We start from the raw sequence: 21,198 nt of genomic DNA, 5'->3' as shown, positions 1-21,198 counted from the left end.
TTTAAGGCACATCATGAAGGAATTTATTCATCATTTACTGTTTGTAAACTGACTGAATGTCATCATGTTTTTGGCTGGAATAAATATACAGTCATGGAAAAAGTTATTAGACCACCCTTGTTTTCTTCAGTTTCTTGTTCATTTTAATGCCTGGTACAACTAAAGGTAAATTTGTTTGGACAAATATAATGAAAACAACAAAAATACCTCATAAGAGTTTAATTTAAGAGCTGACGTCTAGACATTTTTCATGGTTTTCTTGAACGATTTTGGTTATTATCAAGAAAACCATGGAAAATGTCAAGATATCAGCTGGTCTGGTCATTTTTTCAATGACTGTATGCCTCCATCTATCACATTACATATTCAGATTCAGGAACTTCACTAATATATAGGCCACAATGATTTTACACTGATGTTTGTGAGTTATGTTTTCTGGTCGTGTTCTGGTGAAATGCTGCTGCCGGGGCTCATGCTGAGACGCCGTTGACCTTGTAGGGCAGCAGGCTGGTCAGCGGGGCGAAGGGAGGAGGGTTGGACTCGATGGACGATGATGACGGAGGAAAACTGTGTGAGACAGCCGTCCCTTCAGCTGGAGGGAAATACATCGAGGCTCCCTGGATGAGTAGGACAGGACAGGACAGAGGAGACAAAGACAGATTCTGACCACAGACCTCAAATCATGTGTCTTCTGTGTCAATTGAGTGTGCTTGTAAGAGCACACTATATACTATTCACCAGGCTTAATCCTATTTATTCTTCTGTTTCTTCCTTTTTTGTTTGTGTTTTTTGTTTAGTTTAGGTCGCAAATACGCTAAAAAGGTATCAAATTGACCGGCTCGGCCATGACAAGTGTGCTTTGACTTTTCTAAGGGTTTCGGCAAACGGTTTTCAAATTATTCAGGAAAAAACACGCCAAAATATCCCCCCAATGTTACCCTATGGAGAGGCTAGAGTGGATGACATCATCGCTAGAGTGGAGAGGGAGAGAAAAATTTGTCAAAAAATAAATTTGGAAACTGCGCTCGAGGCCACAGATGCCACTCTACAGAAATAATTTATCCATAAAAAACGTAGGAAAACTCATCTTCTCCCTCACAATGGTCTGCTAAAGCTGTCAGAGTTATAGCTTGGGTGTAGGACGCACAGGTGCACCACCAACACACACCCACAGCCTCATAGAGGTACCAGTTTCTTCTGATTGCTCTAAAAAGACAATATCTTCATTTTTCTTCACAGAAAACATATGTAAACGTTCAAGAAGAACTCAGGATGCTCAAAGTGAAGATCACTGGATCACTGATAGGGACTACAGTTTGGCCACAAATGCTTCCTGTTCGAGGGGAACTTCCACCTTTTTTCTCTCTCTCTCAGTGGCGTCAAATGTCAAAGGAGGAGCAGCTGTGGTTGATTGCTCTGCTCTGATTGGTGGCGGCCACACAGACACAGACAGACAGGACAGACAGACAAACATGTTGAAAGCTTGATCTATCACATACCTCAGCAACGGTAGATATAATATACCGTAAACTACTCTGCACTGTCAATAATAAGAGTCATGGGCCAGAGTCAAGCACACTCAAAATTTGTTTAGGAATGTTCTAGTTAAACACTGAAATTTGTCGTAAGTCATTACAAAGTTGATCTTAGATTTACACTATTATGTTCTTTATATGGCTACACGGTGGTGTAGTGGTTAGCGCTCTCGCCTCACAGCTAGAGGGTCGCCGGTTCGCCGCTGCGGCTCTTCTGTGTGGAGTTTGCATGTTCTCCCCGTGTCAGCGTGGGTTCTCACCGGGTACTCCGGCTTCCTCCCACAGTCCAAAAACATGCACTTAGGTTCAATTGGGGACTCTAAATTGCCCGTAGGTGTGAATGAGAGTGTGATTGTCTGTCTCTATATGTCAGCCCTGCGATAATCTGGCGATCTGTCCGGGGTGTACCCCACCTCTTGCCCAATTTCAGCTGGGATTGGCTCCAGCCCCCCACAACCCGATTGCAGATAAGCGGTTAAGGATAATGAATGAATGATCTTTATATTTAAAGCTTGAAAAACAACCCACATCTTTCTTTTTGGACTCAGAATAGACTTTCACACTCCCTTCAATTAGTTTCAGTTGATGTGAACTCCAGAAACTCCAGCAGCAGCTGGTTTATTGTTTTGATTAATAACTGTGTTCCTGGTGCAGAGCGTGTGGCTTCATTAAACACATGAAGACTGAAATGCCACGACTGAATAAGTTGCTAAGATGTGGGTGGTCAGTGTGGAGAGTTTCATTGAAACAAAAACAAAAACGTTTTTTTTCTTCCATTCATTGTTTCTTACTTCAACAAAAAGTGTGTCTCCTTCAGATCTAACAACCACATTTAATTCTATTTCAATAAACATTGTGTAAGTGTATTTTCAAAGCTGTAATTCTTAAAGGTATACCTTAGTATTTTTAAATCTGGACCTTATTTTGATAAGTGACTAATAGCAACAATTACTTTTGAAACTGGTGCATGAATTTAACATTAAGTCCACTGTAGTGCTTGTTTTTAGCACCGACAGGCTCAGATTGTTCATATTAGTGTTCTGAGAGAGCACTTAAGGTTAAATAAAAGAGTTGTATTTCTCTTGAGGGTCCTGTCTATAATGTTTTATGGACAGGGCTCTTTATGACATTTATGAGAACAATCTGAAACTGGTACAAACAAGATTTGTCAGTGACGCTGTGCATTGCCCACGCTGCTTATTTTGCTGCCAAATACTGGAAGAAGTTCCAAAGTTGCTCTCACATAGACACAAAAAACCTTGTAAATAAGGTCTAAGTTGAAAAAGTTTTACTTTTAAGATTTAGTTCTGGTCGATTTGACATTAGGCATGGTTGTTGTGGTAATAGCGTCGGTGGTTTGTCAATGGTGCGTATGATTGCAATTTGAAATCAGAGTGGAAAAAAGGCGGACTCCACCACTGGAGTCTTACGGCCCATTAATCATTAATAAGGGATGTTGAGGGTCGTGCTCGCAGTCCTGCAGGCAAACACATGATCCTGCTCGTTCACATTACACTACCAGCAACAGCAGTGCTGTGCTCTGTCTAATGGAGGGATATTGGGTGGAGGCAGTGGTGGAATGTAACTAAGTATATTTACTCAAGTACTGTACTTAAGTATATTTTAAGATACTTTACTTTACTTAAGTGTTTCCATTTTATGTAACTTTATACTTCTACTTCATTACATTGATATTGAACTTTTTACTCCACTACATTTAGCTGACAGCTTTAGTTACTTTTCTGGTCAAGATTTACCATAAAAAATATTATCAATTTAAAGTGATATGCTTTTTTTTTTCATTTTTAAATTAAACCTCATAACAGTATATAAAGTAGTTAAAATGAGCCCCATATCTTTACAAACTCAAAACGCTGCTTACAAAAATGCATCAAAGAAATTATCTCATTATATATTTAGAACGTATAAAAAAATCTGAGTGTGCTCATTCTGCATAACGAGTACTTTTACTTTTGATACTTTAAGTACATTTTGATGCTGATACTTTTGTACCTTTACTTCAATAAGTTTTGCTTACTGAAGTTACTTGTAGTGGAGTCATTTCACAGTGTGGTATTAGTACTTTTACATAAGTAAGAGATCTGCATACTTCTTCCACCACTGGGTGGAGGTGAGGAGGTTTGGGTTGCTTGCGTGACTACAAAAATGAAGATGAATGAAGAGCATGTAAATGTATCTTTTGCAGACGTGTGTGTGTGTGTGTGTGTGTGTTAGTGTGTGTGTGAGTGTGTGTGTGTGTGTGTGTGTGTGTGTGTGTGTGTGTGTGTGTGTGTGTGTGTGTTGGCCGAACACTGACTGGGTGGAGCTGGTGAACTGTGCATGTGCTGCCGTTCATCAGAAGAGGAGCTGTCGGGAGAGAAGCTGAGGTCTCAGGGCTGCTGCTCCTCTGAAACACACAAAGACAAAACACACCCACACTGTTAGATAGATAGATTACTTTATTCATCCCTGAAGGGAAATTTGGTTGTCACAGCAGTCCGGTATTTAAGTACAATAAAATACAATAGAATAAAATACCACGATTATTGCGGTTACAATAAGCACGTGTTCTGATGTGACGTGCACACATGACAAAAATGAGGGAGTCACATTTAGCCATTACAGATGATTAAGATGGCCGATGATAAACTCGTAGAACTCTGTGATTACAACATTGTTTTGGCCATGAAATGCAGCACGGGTTGTCCCGGTCAAAAATGTCTCAGCTCCCAAATGAACAGGCCAGTCTGAACAAATCTTAATGTGATCTTGTAGCTTGGATTCCTGAAAACTGGACAGAGACAACTTTAATCTGTTGAATCAGTTCAGTTAGAGACATCGATGTCAAGGAATTTGCTATTTATAGCACTCAATAGTTATTTAGATAGAAAAAGCTCTAGGACTAATTACTCTTTAGCTTAACTTAAATCCCCCTGAATTTGGTTTAAAATCTGAGGTGTTTCTCTGTAAAATTGAATGACTTAATGTTAGTATGGGTAATCTTAAATGGGTTGGTCGCTTAGACATCCCCAGTTTTCGATAGACTATTGCTGTTTTGATGTATTAATATTATAGTATAAACATAAGGCCAATGTAAGAGTTACTAGTAATACAGCAGCCTACAAAACACAGTCCATCACAACAAAAATAAATAAAAAATAATTGAAACTATATATAGAAAAAAGAGGAAATACAAGGGAGAACATGTATTATATATCAAATCAAATCAGTCAAAATTACTTCATTCATCCCCAAGGGGAAATTCAGTTAGTCTGGTAGAATATCTTGAAGAATGAGACAGTCTGATGGCTGTAGGAGCGAAGGATCTTTTGAATCTCTCCGTCCTGCAATGGAGAGAGAGGAGCCGTCCACTGCTGTTTTTTTGGTCCATAAAGGTTTTGTGTAGTGGATGATCCGGGTATTTCAAGATGGCCTCGAACATCTTGACAGTGCATCTCTCCACCACCTCCTCCAGTGTGTCCAACCTGGCTCCAACCTGGCTCCAACCACAGAGCCAGTTCCCCAACCTGACATACTGGGGTCTTCCTGTCAGGTAATCTGTGATCCAGGAGATGAAGGAAAGATCCACTCCCATCTCTGTGAACTTTTTTTTTAGTATGATGGGTTTGATGGTGTTGAATGCGCTTGAAAAATCAAAGAACATGATTCTCACATAAGCACCAGTTTCCTCCAGATGAGCAAGGGCTCGGTGAAGCATGTAGAGGACAGCATCGTTCACTCTGATGAGTTGTTTGTATGCAAACTGCAGGGGGGCGAGTTTGTCTTTGACTTCAGCTCTCAGTAGGCGTAGAGTCAGCCGCTCCAAGGTCTTCATGATGTGAGAAGTGAGGGCTACTGGTCTGTAGTCATTAAGTTCAGCTGGACATTTTATTTTTGGTACCGACACAACACAGGAAATCTTCCACAGTGCCGGCACTCGCCCCAATTGTAGACTGAGGTTGAAGATCTTGTGGAGAGGTTGACACAGTTGGGCAGCACAGTCCTTGAGCAGCCTTGGACACACACCATCTGGACCAGCAGCCTTCCCAGAGCAAAGTCTTCCCAGTTCCAACCTCACCCCCGTCTCTGTGACAGACAAGGGTGGAGGCTCAGGTGTAAGAGGGGGGGTGGATGCTGCTTTGGAGATGTATACATGTTGAGGAGGAGGACGAGGAGGAGGAGGAGCATTGGCATTGGGTGAGGCCGCTGTATTGAATCTATTGAAGAACTGGTTGACTTCATTAGCTCTTTCTACATCACCCGCCACTGGCTGTCTTTTCTTGCTGTTGTAACCAGAGATGGTGTTGATTCCTCTCCACATTTCACAGATGTTGCTGTTCTGTAGATTTCTCTCCAGTTTCTTCTTGTATTCCATCTTTGCCATCTTTAATCTCTTTTTCAATTTATATTGTACTAGTAATCCAAGGTTTTTTATTGTGGAAACTAGTGGGTATGACTGTATCTCCACAGAAGTTGATGTAATCAGTAAGGCAATCTGTCAATGTCCATACTGTTCTCCTCTGTTTCCAGCAACACATTCCAGTATGTACATTCGAAGCAGTCCTTTAGAGCCTCAGTTGCCTCTGGTGTCCATTTCCTGAATGTGAATTTAGATGCAGGCTGCCTCCACACACAGGGTTTGTAACAAGTCTCCAGAAGAATTAAGTTGTGGTCCGATTGTCCTATTGGGGGCATGGCAGTAATTCTGTAAGCTTGTTTGACATTAGCATACAGCAGATCAAGGGTTTTATTTCCTCTTGTGGGACAATTAATGAACTGTGTAAATCCAGTCAGGTGGGAGGTGAGGGAAACATGATTGAAATCCCCTGATATTATCAAGAATGCCTCTGGGTGTTTAGTCTGTATCCTAGCAACGAGGTCATGTAGAACTTCACATGGAACTTTAGCAGTTGCCTTGGATGGAATGTACACAAGTATTTTTATGATATGACTGAACTCTCTCGGTACATGATATGGTTTCATACTAACTGCCAATAATTCAATGTCTGGACAGCACATCTTCTCCTTGACAGTAACATGTGCAGGACTGCACCATCTCTGGTTCACAAATAAAGCCAAGCCCCCACCTTTTTTTCTTGCCACTAGCTTTAGCATCTCTGTCTGATCTTATGAGAGTGAAGGCAGGTAGATCCACATTGGAGCCTGAGATGTTTTGATTCAACCACGTTTCAGTAAAACACAAGAGACTACACTCACGGTATACTTTCTGAGTCTTCACCAGCATCTCCAGTTCATCAGTCTTGTTGGGCAGAGAGTTGACATTCCCCATGATGACTGACAGCAGAAAAGGCTTATATCTCCATTTCCGAGCCTTAACTTTTGCACCAGCACGGCAACCACGAAAACACCTCTTCAACTCAGCTGGAATAGGGTGATGGTGTCCTCCAGACTTGCTCCGTTTCAGTGAAAGAAGCTCCTCTCTTGAATAAACTCTCCTCTCCAGCTATCAAACTTTTGCTGCTCCTCCATGAAGCATATATATGTGTGTGTGTGTGTGTGTGTGTGTACACATGTGTTTTCATCTAATAAAATGAATATAATAATATATTCATGTATATGTATAAGTGTCAATTAATCACAAGGTTACAAGCCAGTAAGTTATCACTAGACAAAACTATTAAAGAAACCAGTATTAAAAGCAAAGTCTAAAAAAAAAAAACCTAAAAAAAATAAAAAGTAACAAAAAACTAAATATAGTACATTGACTTAAATTGTTTCCTCAAAATTTTCTTTTCTTGTTCTTGATAATGTCAATAAATAATTAAAAGCTTTAAGTCAGTGGCTAAACATTATAAAAATAATGTGAAATTTGGCATTGGTCTGTAAGTTGATACTAACACAAAATGAACCACAATCACAGTTACAGTTTGTTAAAAAGAAAACATCTTCAGTTATTTCTTATCAAGAGTCTAAACTCTGTTAATCTGTTTAATCGTGGCTAGATCAGACTGAATTGATTGTAGTCTGGTAACATAATGACATCCCACAACTATCACTGTTTAAATAAAACTTTAAAAGGAATGTTGAAGAAGCAGTGTCATTTATGAACAAAAAGTTTACTGAAACAGAACCCACAAAGTATAACAAAACCAAATTAAGCAAAAGCTTAAAAAAGAGAAGAAAAAGAAAAGCCACTCCAGTGAAAGAACGGCACAGTCACACATGAAGGCAACCGTTGATCTCCTGATGAAGTGATAATGGTGCTGTGCAGAGTGTGACACATGGGATTGGGTTTGCTGGTTTGTGGTGCGTTTCACAGCCAAGTGGGGTGAAGCACACACACTCCTCTGCTATTGCACAGAACCAACACAGAGCTCCATCTGTTAAATATGTGACTCTGATTTTTTCCACAAATGTGTCATCTACACGTTTTTGTTGCATGTAGGTCCATTTAAACCTTCTTAATAACTGGTAATGAATCAATTAAAATCAAATAAAACTCAAGCTGTGATCCAACAAGTCTGACCACACAGTAAATAATAAAGGGAGTTGCTTTTCAAAGTCCCACATACCATTAATACTATTAGGCAGATTTGCACACAGTTAAGTGTCACTGGGTCATTTTAGTGACGCAGCACACATTTATGGATACATTTGGGCCTCAGTGTTCTGGTCTCCATATTGGGTGGTCTGTGTGAAGAAACCAAACCTTGAGGAAGCTTCAAATCTATTAATTTTACAAACTGTTAACCTCCCTGTTTTATTATATAATCTATTGCAGTAAGATAGGAAGATTAAAACATATAAAACATTTTTTTCTAAAAAAGTATAATGTAAACATGTCTAATCATCCCATAGGTATGTAGAAAATAAGTAAGTGTTTGCCACTCCCACAGATCTGGAGATGTCTGGGACTGATAGTTCAAGTTTTACACAATTGAGTGATCAACAATACGATATGATGATAATCATGTAAGATTTAAGAGGAGGAATATCTGAAAGGATGATGACAGATGATTACATGGCTGATAATGTTATTTATAAAAAGAAGACTTTCTGCATGACATAATAGGAAGATGACAGCAGGACGGAGGCGGTGTTGGCAATCATTTCCTGCAGCATTTAGGATCACTGAGCTGATTCTCTGGAAGCATGAAGCTCAATGGGATCTTCATAGACCACAAAAATGTTGTCTTTGGCGTTTCAAATACAGTCATGGAAAAAATTATTAGACCACCCTTTTTCTTCAATTTCTTGTTCATTTTAATGCTTGGTAGAACTAAAGGTACATTTGTTTGGACAAATTTAATGATAACTAAATTAGGTTTTTTAGGTTTTATTTTATTTGCACAGTTAGAATTACATAAAATGACAAAGATAACATATAATGCAAAGTGCAGGGAGAGGCAGAAAACCTAGATGGGCTTATTTAAAGCCTCCACCTAAAATTTCATTAGAAAGTAATAACTGATAATAGAAAAAACAAATGTATAACATCAACAAGTTATAATGACAATAACAAAAACAATTAAAAACAAAAATAAACATGTTAAAAAAGTGTATTTATGTGTGAACTAGAATTTCAAAACAGCAGTTAGATGAGCTTTCAGACATCTTTTGAAGCATTTTACAGAGATGGGAAAAGGTATTCCACAATTTGGTCCCCCTAAATTGAACAATAAATTGACCTCTGCATGTCAGAAATCTTGGAGGATGAAGATCTAAAGATTGACACGTTGAATAAGAGTGAATCTGAGAATTAAATTTAAAATAAGTCTTAAAGTGCTTTGGAAAGCTTTCATGATCTGAATAAACCTTAAAAATAAAAACACATATTTGAGAAATATTGATGTCATGAACAGTAAGTATCTGGAGTTTCTGAAAAAGGGATACAGATGAGGCATGTGACTCAGATCGGGTTGCCATCCTAACAAAATGTTTCTGAAGAAACAAAATTCTATGGAGTGTAGTAGGAAAGGTGCTTGCCCAAACTATATTACAATATGAAAGATATATGGATAATTTAAACTATAATAAAGTGTATGAAGACAGTTTGTAGTTACCAAATTACTAATCCTCTTAATTATACCAATAGATTTGCTTATTTTTTTGCTAACCCAGTGTACTTGTGCACTGTTATCAACTCTTATCAGCTATTTTTGTTGTTATCATTATATTTGTCCAAACAAATGTTCCTTTAGTTGTACCAGGCATTAAAGTTAACAATAAACTGAAGAAAACAAGGATGGTCTAGTAATGCATGAAGTTGATCATTTTGGTTCGTTTTGTATTTTGTCTGGTTTGCTTCCACAGAGCAGAAATGTAAACGAACCAATTTAAAAAAAAAAAAAGATTTGCAGAGGAGCATGTATGAAGACAGAGGGCTGAAAAAATACTTGCAAGTTATTGGTTGGAAAGTTGGTGGTGGAAAATGTCAACAACATGGAGCCAAATGTACATGTCAAAGTGTTTTCCCCTTGACTCTGCACTGATCTACCATGCACATGACTCCTTTCTCCTCCAGTTGACCTCCAATGATTATATAAACCGCATTGTTTTTGTGGACTTTATTCAGCATCTCCTGTATGTGTTTTTTGGCTCAAATGCCAATAAAACATCTGACTTCATCAGAAGTCCAAGTCAGTCCTCTCCCAGCCGTGTTGCATCTGTCGCTCTGTGTACATCTCACAGGTCGCCCACAATCTGCTGCGTTTTGGATTTATTTCTTGTAACTAGGGTTCATTTGGAATCATTCACAAGTGACCAAACGAACCACAACAAAGATTTAACCGCACCAGATTTAGATTAAAATGGACTAAAGTTTGGGCTGTGAAAGCACCCAAAAGTGTCTTTTAGTCTGTTGGTCCAATCAAATGCAATCAAAGACTTATTTTAGGTGATAAAATTGTTTAAATGAACATAGATGAACTGAAAACACACTGAGAAAGTTATAAGTAATACTATTTAGCAGATAATATCAAATGGTTTTGAAGTCTTTAGGGAGAGTTTGGCATCTTTGACTTTGATGGTTTTAAGAGCAGAAGCTGCAGGAGGACAAGTGAAGGAATGCTTTTGATATACCACACTGATGGACTGGGTATTAACATCCAGAGACAGTTCTGGTTAACTCTTCTGCTCTGTCAGTGTTTCCCCTTTTTTATGACCCACTTTATCGACTTCACATCCTGTCTCTGGTATCTCTCACTGCAGAGGGGGGTGACAGTCTGAAAGACTGAACTCATGCACAACAGGTACATGAACTGATAGTGAAAAGGCTGCCTTTCCCTCCACCTTTTCACCTGGTTCTATTCTCATCATTTTGCTATCTCTTTAATCCTTAGTTCAGAACAAATTAATTGATTTGTATAAATGACATATGCCTGTAGTTATTTATGGGTTTGTGTTTTGGTTCTGACTGTGATCATGGAGTTAATTCAGCTGCTCGCCAGCTTCATCATGTTGAGTGATGCAGGTCTTCCTGATTAGGTCTCAGCAGGGAGGGGCTGGGCACTTACAATGTGAAAGACAAGAGGTAAGATAGTTCTGCAGAAGATGACATTTGGGTTATACTTGGGTTACTTCTTGTAATGCTACCTATACATCAGAAGACTTTGAAAAGATTTAGAAAAGACTCCCAGAAAACTACCAGCTCACACCTGCTCACATCTAAAGACAAGTGTTTAGACTTTTTAGTCCCAGCCTAGTCTTAGACTGAGGTTTTAGACAGGCTGTGAATCTTGGGTCACTATTTACAAGACTACAACTAGATTCTTTTAGTATTTTTTTCCTACCATGCATTTTTTCCCATCAAGCTCTTAGTAAAAACTTACAAAATGGAGGAGAAGCAGCTTTTGAAGCTACAGCTGCTCTAGTGTGTGCAGTAGTTTGTGTTGAAAAAACAAAAATAACAAAAAGACGAGAAGACGCCACAAAATCCCCCCTCACAAAGCTGAAAAGGGGTTTCTGTTTTGTCAGACATGAAAAGTTGACTATTTTACAGTAAAAAAGAAGAAAAGGAAGAATAAAGGATAGTTTAATTGAACAATTATATTTATCAGCTTTATCAACTTTCATTTAGTTAATCATACATTAATAATTGATTATTTATTACTTAATTATGTATACATTTATTTATACATTTTAACACGTTGCTCTGCAGTTGCTCTGCAGTTTTATTTATGTTTGATTTTAATTTGCCTAAGTTTAATTTATTTGGAAGGTGAATTCCGGGTTTCATTTTGTGCTTTTTTTTTTTAGTAAGTTTTCTTTTGTAAATAAATAACGTTTTTTGCATTCACCCTGTTTCCTGTTCAGCTTTTTGAAAGATCCCTTTTTAAAAATTTTCATTGCGCCACCACCTGATCATTTGTACATGGTGGCGGTGCAACACTGATCTCAATGACCATTCTGCAGGTTTTAATTACAGAAAGATCACATTTACAAGAACAATTTACAGGATGGTTTTAGAACAATATTGCACTTGATTTTCATGTACCTTGCTGCAATTTTATGAGTTACTTAAATTAGTAAATTACATAATTTTGGGTTGATTTAAAGCTTTAGAACATTATATTCTATTTTTTGTTTGAAGACACCATAAAAACCTGACAGGACTAGTCGAGAAAAGGGAGATTTTATTACTTCATAAAGACTTTATCTCTTGAGTTACGTTCTATTTAACTGTATTTTTTTAATCTCTTTTCTCCGTCTGCTATCTGTGTTGCATTGTTCAGAGATTAAGTTATTAGCTGTGAACTAGCCTGGAACCTCCTGCTACCAAATAAGAGATTTATAAGTCTACTAAATAGTTGACCATGCTTAGATATGCAGCCTGAATAGGGTTAAGTAGATGCCTTAAATTTCAGAGACCAGAATATTGAAAGTAATAGCTCAAACATTACGTTATTTGGCTTTAAAAGTGGACAAGAATAATGGTTTTGTTGATGTGTAACCATGTCTGACTTTCTAATGAACTCCAGGTCTTTTTTGAACCCACGGCTCCACTCATCCTTCCACTTTAATCCTCATCAGCTGATCATTTACGCTGTTGAAGGATGCTATCAGTTTGCACTGGCATGGCAGGCTTTGTGCAACAGGTCCTATATGTGGTGCTGCCTGCTCTATGTGATCTGGCATTTAGCTTTCATTTCAATTTGATCTGCAGTCCAGAGAAAAGAAAAGAAAAAGACCCTGGCTCTTAACCATCCTGTACGGTTCAATCTGACCGCAACCTGATCAAACCAGCATCCAGGGAATTTGAAAAGAGTTCATGTGTTTGATTTCTCATTCTGGAGGTATCCATTGTTGGCTTTTATTATTCTTGATACAGTGAAAGACAACAACATGGCAGGTAAAGGTAAGATGCTACATATGGTTTTTACACAAAACCTAAGATTGCAAATAGACTAATTTTTATTGTCAGAAGACGAGTATGCCTCTCAGGTTTATTTCTGGTGTGTGTGTGATGTTTGACTTCACACATGTCAGTAAACAGAAGAAATCAGAATGGAGGCCAGTGAAAAAGTTATGGTAATTACTGCTTTTTTATATATCTGTTACTTATTCACTCTCTCTTTCCAACTTGGTGCAGACTCATTTTGAAAGATGTTTGACACAGCTTGGACAGAGACAGAGACTGGAAAAAAGAGCAGAAATCTGCGTGTCGACCCAGGTGTTATGTTTCCATCACTGCCAATCGAAGCTAAAGCCTATTTCATATGTGCCGGGAATGAATGCCGATTGTATCTCTTCCAACGGAAGACAAAAGCCAGATGTTATCGGGGTTTTTGTCGAGTGGGAAAGCGGCTTTATAGAAAACAAGCCCTTACTGGTTCAGGTGTGACGTAAAAAAAATTGCACAATGGGAATTTAAGGTTGCATGAATACGTAAATAGTCAGCTAAAGTTGGAAACATCTTTGAACAGATGCATTCCGTTTCCCAAAGTCAAGGATGCTCCCTTGATAGGATGGGCGAGACTCCTTCCAATTATTGGTAATAAATATTGATGCATAAATAGAACACTGTGCTGCTGGTGTAACCGATTTGTTCAGCCAACATTTTTCAAACTCCCGGTAGAGAATTGTGCACAAAGGCTAATCTACTGCTCCACACAGTCCAGTGGGTGGTGGTAATGTACAGGTGCATCTCAATACATTAGAATATCATAGAAAAGTTTATTTATGTCTGTAATTCAATTAAAAAATGGAAATAACACATGATATAGATCCATTACACACAGAATAAAACATTTCATGTCTTAATTTATTTAATTTCTTCTAATTATAATGATTATGGCTTACATTTAATGAAGACCTAAAATTCAGTGTCTCAAAAAAAATGAATATTACAAAAGACTAATTTTAAAAAGTATGTTTAATATGGAAATGTTGGCCTCTGAAAAGTATGTCCATCTATATGACTCAATACTTGGTTGGGGCTATTTGACTTGAACTACTGGAAATGGACTTTTACGTCATATTCTCATTTATTGAGATGCACCTGTACCAAAACTCTGGTTTGCCAACTGCCAAAAACTCATGGAAGAAGAAGAGTGTGCACAAACCATCATGGGTGCTCAAGGTGCGCCGAGGATACACACGTGCATCCTCGGAAATTCCCTGAAAGACGGACTCTGAGGATCCTTGACATTGGAACATGTTGATGACGTAGCATCCTTCAAATTCAGCCATTTTAGCATCCGTCCTTGATTTGAAAACAGCTACAGATTTAGTCTTGATGCTTGTTTTTTTGGAGATCTGTTGCCTCCTCGTGGCCCAAGGAAACCAACGGGTGCAGCTTTAAAGTTTAACTGGAGTTTCAGAAACTCAAAAATCTTAAGTAGTTTAACAATATTTTAGTAGTTTGTAGCTTTTGAAATGGTTGATAATAGAGGTTTATTATTAAAAGAAACAAACAGGGAAAAATAAAGAAAGAAACAAAGGATCCAACTTTCAGAAAAAAGCTCAGAAGGGCTCTGGATGCTTCTCTCATTTTTCCAACCAACGTTAAATTAAATCAAAGCAGTTTAGTTGTTATAGAGCATCTTGATGATGAATTTACTGTTGATCAGGCCACAAATTAGAGACGAATTAGCTAGGTAGTGTGGGCTGGTGGGCTAGGGCTAGTTTGCCTGCTGTACACTCTCCTTCTGGCAAAGTAGTCTCCAAGTTTCTGTAACTCTTGTCACTGCTATCTTGAGATGAGCAACAACTTCATATTTAACACAACAAAGATCCTTTCTTTCCGTAAGCGTGTCTTACCAGGTCCTTGATGCTGCCAAGCACGGCTGTAGTAAGAATGCCTGTGAACAAGGCCACGAGGTTCAGGCCGCTCAGAATCCAGATCAAAATGTACAGAGTGAAAACTTCCTCACAGCTTCGTACTCCAACAAACTCGTAGTAGTTGCTGAGGTAGTCTCCACTGCAGAACAAAACATCAGCTCTTATTTGACATTAACATTAATCAAAGACAAGACAAAGCCTGAGATTCTGGGGACAAGTGTAAAACTGTAAATGGGATATTTAAGTCGATAATGGACGTCAGTTTGTTTAAACTTTAATGACATGGCAGTGGTAACAATATACTGAGATAAAATCTTAGTAATATCATTGACTCACTTGGCGCAGTCGTACAGGTCGCAGCAGTAGCAGGTCCCACTCCGTACTGTCATGCTACAGGTCTCCTTTGGACTCCAACATGACACCTGAAATAGTTTTTACAAAAGTTCAAAAAGTGTCACCTACAAATACAACACAGAGTCAAATACACAAAACACAAACTAATTGAGAAAACATCTTCATCAATTTGACAACACAAGCACAGCATTTAGAAAACACGCCGCAAAGACCACAACACAACAAAAGTGTTCCCAGAGGACATTTAAAAAGTGATACACCCGCCTGGATACACTTTTGATATTATTGTTGTTGTGTATATTGTTGTAATATTTTAGACATAAAATATTTTATTTAATTGATGTGCATAACTGCAAACGTTAGCGGCTGATCGATAGCATGCTAACATTAGCGGCAGATCATAGCGTGCTAACATTAGCGGGCTAGCAAGACCAAGACCAACTTATTGCAGTTGAGAGAGACCTACAACGTGTATCATTCATTTATTTGATTTGTTTAACTGCAATGTGACTGATAGGGGCTAATGGGCTAACCGTACTGGGCTTACGCTAGTGGGCTAATGCTATATATCACATTATAACATGAAAATATCATTATCATGAAATAATGTGATAATATCACAAGCATGTCCAGACATGTGCATCACTTTTTCCTCTGGAAACACTTCTGTTGTGTTGTTGTCTTTGCAGTGAGTTTTCTAAATGCTGTGCTTGTGTTGTCAAATTTATGAAGATGTTTTCTCAATTTGCAGCGCTGTGAGCTCTCCGGGCCACCGCACTGGAGGCAATGCGTAAATGCATGTCTTTGGACTGTGGGAGGAAGCCGGAGTACCCGGACAGAACCCACAATGACACGGGGAGAACATACAAACTCCACATAGAAGAGCAGCAGGCCGGATTCAAACCTGTGACCCTCTTGTTATGAGATGAAAGTGTTAACCACTACACCACATAAAGCACCAACACAGAGTCAAGTCCAGACCACATTTTCCTTAAAAACACCAGCACATCTTTACTCACAGAGGTGTAGAAGTTCTCGTAGATGTAGCTGCTGCCGCTGCTGTAGTACTGGCATCGGTTTGCTTTCAGTGGTCGCATGTCCTGGAAAAGATAAATAAAGAAATATCATCCACAAGATTTCCAAACCAACCCTTCTTTATTGAGGACGAAATCAAATGTTTGTGAGCAATTTACAAATCTCTCTCGGTCCATACAATATTGTTTATGGCTCCTTTAAAATAGTTCTTTTCAAAGTTCTTTTTAACCGGAAATTTTTTCTCTTGGTGTTTATGGGTGGCTTTAATGGTTTTGGCTTCACTTGGTTCATTTTAAAATACATTTAATTTCAATAATGAGTGTGTGTTTGGTTTGATTTGGAGAAACTCTGAATGGACCCACAAAGTTTCCCATCTATTGTAAAAATAAAACACAGATGGAAATTTACAGTTTTGTATGAATAATGATTGTTCTTTTGTGGAAAGTGTTGTGCACAAAGATGTTACATCTGAATTTGTTTGACATTTAATAAATAAAAAACTGATTTGATCCGATGTTTCGTTGAGTCTTCATCTGTACCGTATGGTATTAAATGGAACACAGATGTGGAAAAAAAGGATCTGCAATTCTGATTCTGATGCTGAATTATTTAAAGAACCATAACTTTACCTTCTTGGACATCAAAATTTACTGCACTATGAATTCAATGAAAAACTGGCCTTCAACACACTACAAGACGATGACATGAATTATAGTTACATTAAGATTTTATTCTTGAAGGGAGGTCAGCACAAATAACTCATCTCTATGAAAAGGTGAAAAACTGCACTTTATGAAAATTATATATATAATTCCTCAAAGGACTACGCTTACAGTTACAATAAATCCAAGTGATAAATCAAAAGTTGACATTTTCCCAATCTATGTTCTACGATACATGCATGTAAATCCAATTTTTATCTTTGACTTAGTCGTAAAACAAACAGCAGCACATACATTATGGTATGTTGGTGAAAGTACAAAAGGTTAAAGATGGCAGAGTGACTCCTTAACTTCATTTTTATGTGCCACAGTGCCAGGTGTGCACTGAAACACGACACGAACATTAAATTGATTGATTAATTAAATTGCCAACATCTGGTGGAAAGATGGCAAACATCAGGTTGTCAATCTGGAGTCTGGAGCCTCGACCTGATGTTGTTGTGCAGTGTGTGGAGGGCAGAGAAGAATCCACCAATCACAAGAACAAAGCAGCAACAAATGAGGTCAATAATCTCTTCCACTTGTAACTGATTCCAGTAAATGTTGTACAATAGTTTTGGAAACACACTTTCAGTCTGTGAGCCAAATATGAAGCCACAGACGCTACAAAGAAATTTAATATGAGGTATTGAGGTTATTTTTTATTTTTGTTTTATGCTAAATAGTTCATAACATAATAGTAATAATAAAACCCTTTTTTATATAGCACCTTTTAAAACAGTGTTCACAAAGTGCTTTGACAGAACAAGCATGAATAAAACTCATGCAAAAATAAGAAACCAACAATGAAGAAGGAAAAATACCACACGAGTTAAAAAGACCAACATCACGCAAATGCAAGTCTGTAAAAATGTGTTTTGAGAAGTGACTTAAAAGTATTCACTGATTTAGCAAGGGCTTACACAATATATATATGATTCCAGTGGAAACATGCATTCTTCACTTAGAGACTATTATTACAGAGGAGTACTGAGGACTGATAGACTTCGTTTACACTTGATTTTAAAAGGCTTCTTGGGCGATCGGGTCACAAGTGGTCAGCGCGAAATAGCTACAAGAGTATACAGGGTCCAAGACGCATGTTACGCCAACGAATGTAATAATGTTCACAAACATAATAAACCACAAACATAATAAAAATCTGCAGCTATTAATGCAATAATCCCACAAACGTAATACATTTTCCACGAACGTAATAGCCGCTGCCTACTACAAACGTAACACACGATTACCCACAAATGTAATAACTATTATGTTTGCAGGGACTTATTAATCTTCAACTTTCAATAGTGTAATAACTGCCCACAAATGTAAGAACACAATGAATAATGGTTGTTGTGGTTGTTGTTGTTTGTTTGTTTGCCTATACACACACTATTAATACTGACCATGGGTGCAAAATCCAGCTGCTGGCTCTCCGCTACGCTATCACACAACGGATTGTCTGTTTATTGACAATTGGGCTGAATATAATGCTTATGCAAAGAAATTGATCTGTTAACACACAAAATATTTTGTGAATTAAAAAAGAATGACTATGTTGCACGAGTATGTGCTTTGAATAAAGGGTGTGAAGTGTTCTCTACCTGAAGAGATCCAAAATAAATGTATGTATTGTCTTTATTCCAGAGGCAGGAAACAGGAATAATAGATTTGCTTTTTTAACCTGTTTGGCGGACTTTTAGAGTTGCAGCTTTCTTTTCATCCTCTCGGTCCAATCCAGTTTTTTTCTCACATGAGGCTTTCACAACTGCTAATTTCATAGTTGAAAAACAAAAATAACAAAGTTATATGTGAGAACTCATTTCACAGTCAAAATTGTGTCAATATTGCCAACAGAGCGATGTGGGCGCCCACTGTGGGGCAAAGAGGCTCGCTGTCGACCCAAACGGTGTTTTGTTATTGCTCAGGGTCTACTGTTACTGCTCTGTTTCACCATCCAGCACAATCACCTCTCGGTCACAGGATACACCTGCAAGCGCAGGTAACTCACCATGTTAAAGACAATACAGACGCCATCGACCAGCAGGCACAGGGAAGAGGTGATGACCCCGAGGCTGAGAAACACGATAGCAGCCGTGAGCTGGAGGAGGAACAAAGACCAAAGCATAAATGAGAGAATATCCACATAAAGACAAATAAGCAGAGTTGTAACGGGAGCACAGTTTGAGAAGAATGCAGATTCTAGCTGAGAGGGGCTTGTTTATTTTCCAACAGATAAAAATTTTGCATGCCAGTCACAGCAGAAACTGTTTTGAAACCATGCCTGATACTAAACGTAAAGCTGTTTAACTTCTTCAAAGAGAAGTTTTAAAAAAAAAAAAAGAGATATAAATGGTGTTTTTTCGCAGCATTTACTAGCTTTTTTTAACTGAGGAGTACATTGTTTAAATGTGTATTTCCCCTGTTTCATTCATGTAATTACAGGGTGCAAACAAAGACATGTTTAAATAATGACAACTGATTACAATATTATAAAAAACAAAACAATTTCAGGAGTAAAATTGTGGAATGTCTTGCCTTCTTAATGTGTGTGAGACCTTCAAAGGAAAAGGTGGCTACTTTGAGTAATATAAAACATAAAAACATATTCTGGTTTGTTTAACTTTTTTTTACGTTAACATTTGACCATATTTAGCATATGAATTCTTCAGTTGTGGCTCATCACAGTAACCTTTGACTTTTGGTCAAAATCTAAGAGTCAATAGCCCCTTTCATAGTGCCGTTTTATGTATTTTTTTTTAATAAAGGGGAAGTGTTCTCCATATATCCATATATAAATGGTGTTTTTTTGCAGCATTTATTCGCTTTTTTTCAACTGTGGTGTACATTGTTTAAATGTTTATTTCCCCTGTTTCATTACAGGGTGCGGACAAAGACATGTTTAAATAATGACATTTGATAACAATATTATGAAAAAAACATTTTCAGGAGTTAATTTGTGGAATTTTTTGCCTTCTTAATGTATTTGAGAACATCAAAGCAAACGGTGGCTACTTTGAATAATCTAAAATATAAAAACATATTATGGTTTGTTTAACAATTTTTTGTTTACTACATAATTCCAAATGTGTTCTTTTATAGTTTTGAAGTATTTAATATCAATCTACAATGTAGAAAATTAAAGATAAGATAAGAACAGAACAGAATAAGAATATTAAAAAAAAAACATACATACATTCTTTACACATTAAATACATACATTTCTGCTATTTGGCATTATTATTATTAATATTTATTATTGTGTTTGTTTGTTTTCCCGAGAGTACTTTGCTTTTTACAGATATTACACATTGGAAAGAAATAGATTTTAGCATGTTAAACATGTTAAATTTTGAATATGTTAAAGTTTGAACATCAATGAATAAATATATTTAAATATATGTAGAGATATACACAGTATAGTATAAGTGGTATATGGCAAATATAATACAGGAAAAAAACATAGAAGGCCTAACATAGGCCTAATGTGTTCAGATGTAAACAGAGAAAAAAAATAATATTTAATAAAAAATAAAAAACAAAAAAACATTGAATGAGAAGGTGTGGCCAAACTTTTGACTGGTATTGTGCAGTCTGATATCAGTCTCAGCCAGAAATATGAACTTCTCTTTGTTTAAACTGCAACAATCATAATATTATTGCTACTTGAGAGCAAATAAACGGATGTAATTGCGTTAGCACTCTGAACCTGTTGTGCAGATTGTATCTCCCCTTCATTCCTGCCTTTCATTAATCACAATCTTCCTGGAAAATAATATCTGTGGAATAAATTGAATATAAATCTCATAAAAAAATAAAAATTCCACTTGTTAACATAATTTCCCACTGAATCAGTGCCATGTCTTCTCCGATGTTTTAAAAAGTTATTCTCACAGAAACTTGCCTCACCACTTAAACTGATAAAAACATGATGTCAAATCCAACCACAACCAGCTTTTTCCAAGACCTCGAGCAATGGACGCTGTGTTCGCAAATCCCCTTATATCCCCTGGGATGATCTGCTGTTTTGTTTTTTTGTTTTTTTATAATTTCTGGCTTAACCCGCTGGAGTCACCAAAAGCGCTAAAGCTTTACTTCTTCACGACATCTAGACGTAAAACAAAAAAGCAGCGTTGAGCCCTACCATAAATTTCCTGTAAAGAATAGACTTTAAACTCCATGAGGCCAGTTTTAGTTTGATGATATACCAAGTAAAACTGGAGACAAGGTCAAAAATATGTTTTGTATAAAAAAATATTTTTTGCATAAAAACTATAGAAAAAAATTATAGAACTGGATGTCTCTCTTATATGGATGTCTCTCTTATA

The 21,198-nt window shown here is 37.4% G+C and overlaps 1 protein-coding gene across 1 annotated transcript in view; it reads right to left on the bottom strand.

Moving 5' to 3' along the window:
* Window positions 1-300: 300 nt before the first annotated feature.
* Window positions 301-21,198, bottom strand: part of LOC131970731 (transmembrane protein 255B) — a 36,096-nt gene continuing 15,198 nt past the window's right edge. Inside the window, exons 4-9 of the mRNA XM_059332151.1 lie at window positions 18,882-18,971; window positions 16,151-16,231; window positions 15,114-15,199; window positions 14,757-14,916; window positions 3,853-3,942; window positions 301-617 (exon numbers count right to left, since the gene is read on the bottom strand). Of these exons, the coding sequence (XP_059188134.1) occupies window positions 471-617; window positions 3,853-3,942; window positions 14,757-14,916; window positions 15,114-15,199; window positions 16,151-16,231; window positions 18,882-18,971 (654 nt within the window). The 3' untranslated portion in view covers window positions 301-470. The remainder of the gene's footprint in view (window positions 618-3,852; window positions 3,943-14,756; window positions 14,917-15,113; window positions 15,200-16,150; window positions 16,232-18,881; window positions 18,972-21,198) is intronic.

This window comes from Centropristis striata, chromosome 4 (genome assembly GCF_030273125.1).
Source record: "Centropristis striata isolate RG_2023a ecotype Rhode Island chromosome 4, C.striata_1.0, whole genome shotgun sequence".
NCBI lineage: Eukaryota > Metazoa > Chordata > Actinopteri > Perciformes > Serranidae > Centropristis > Centropristis striata.
Note: the sequence above shows the minus strand (reverse complement) of the source record. Positions and strands in the feature narration are given on the sequence as shown.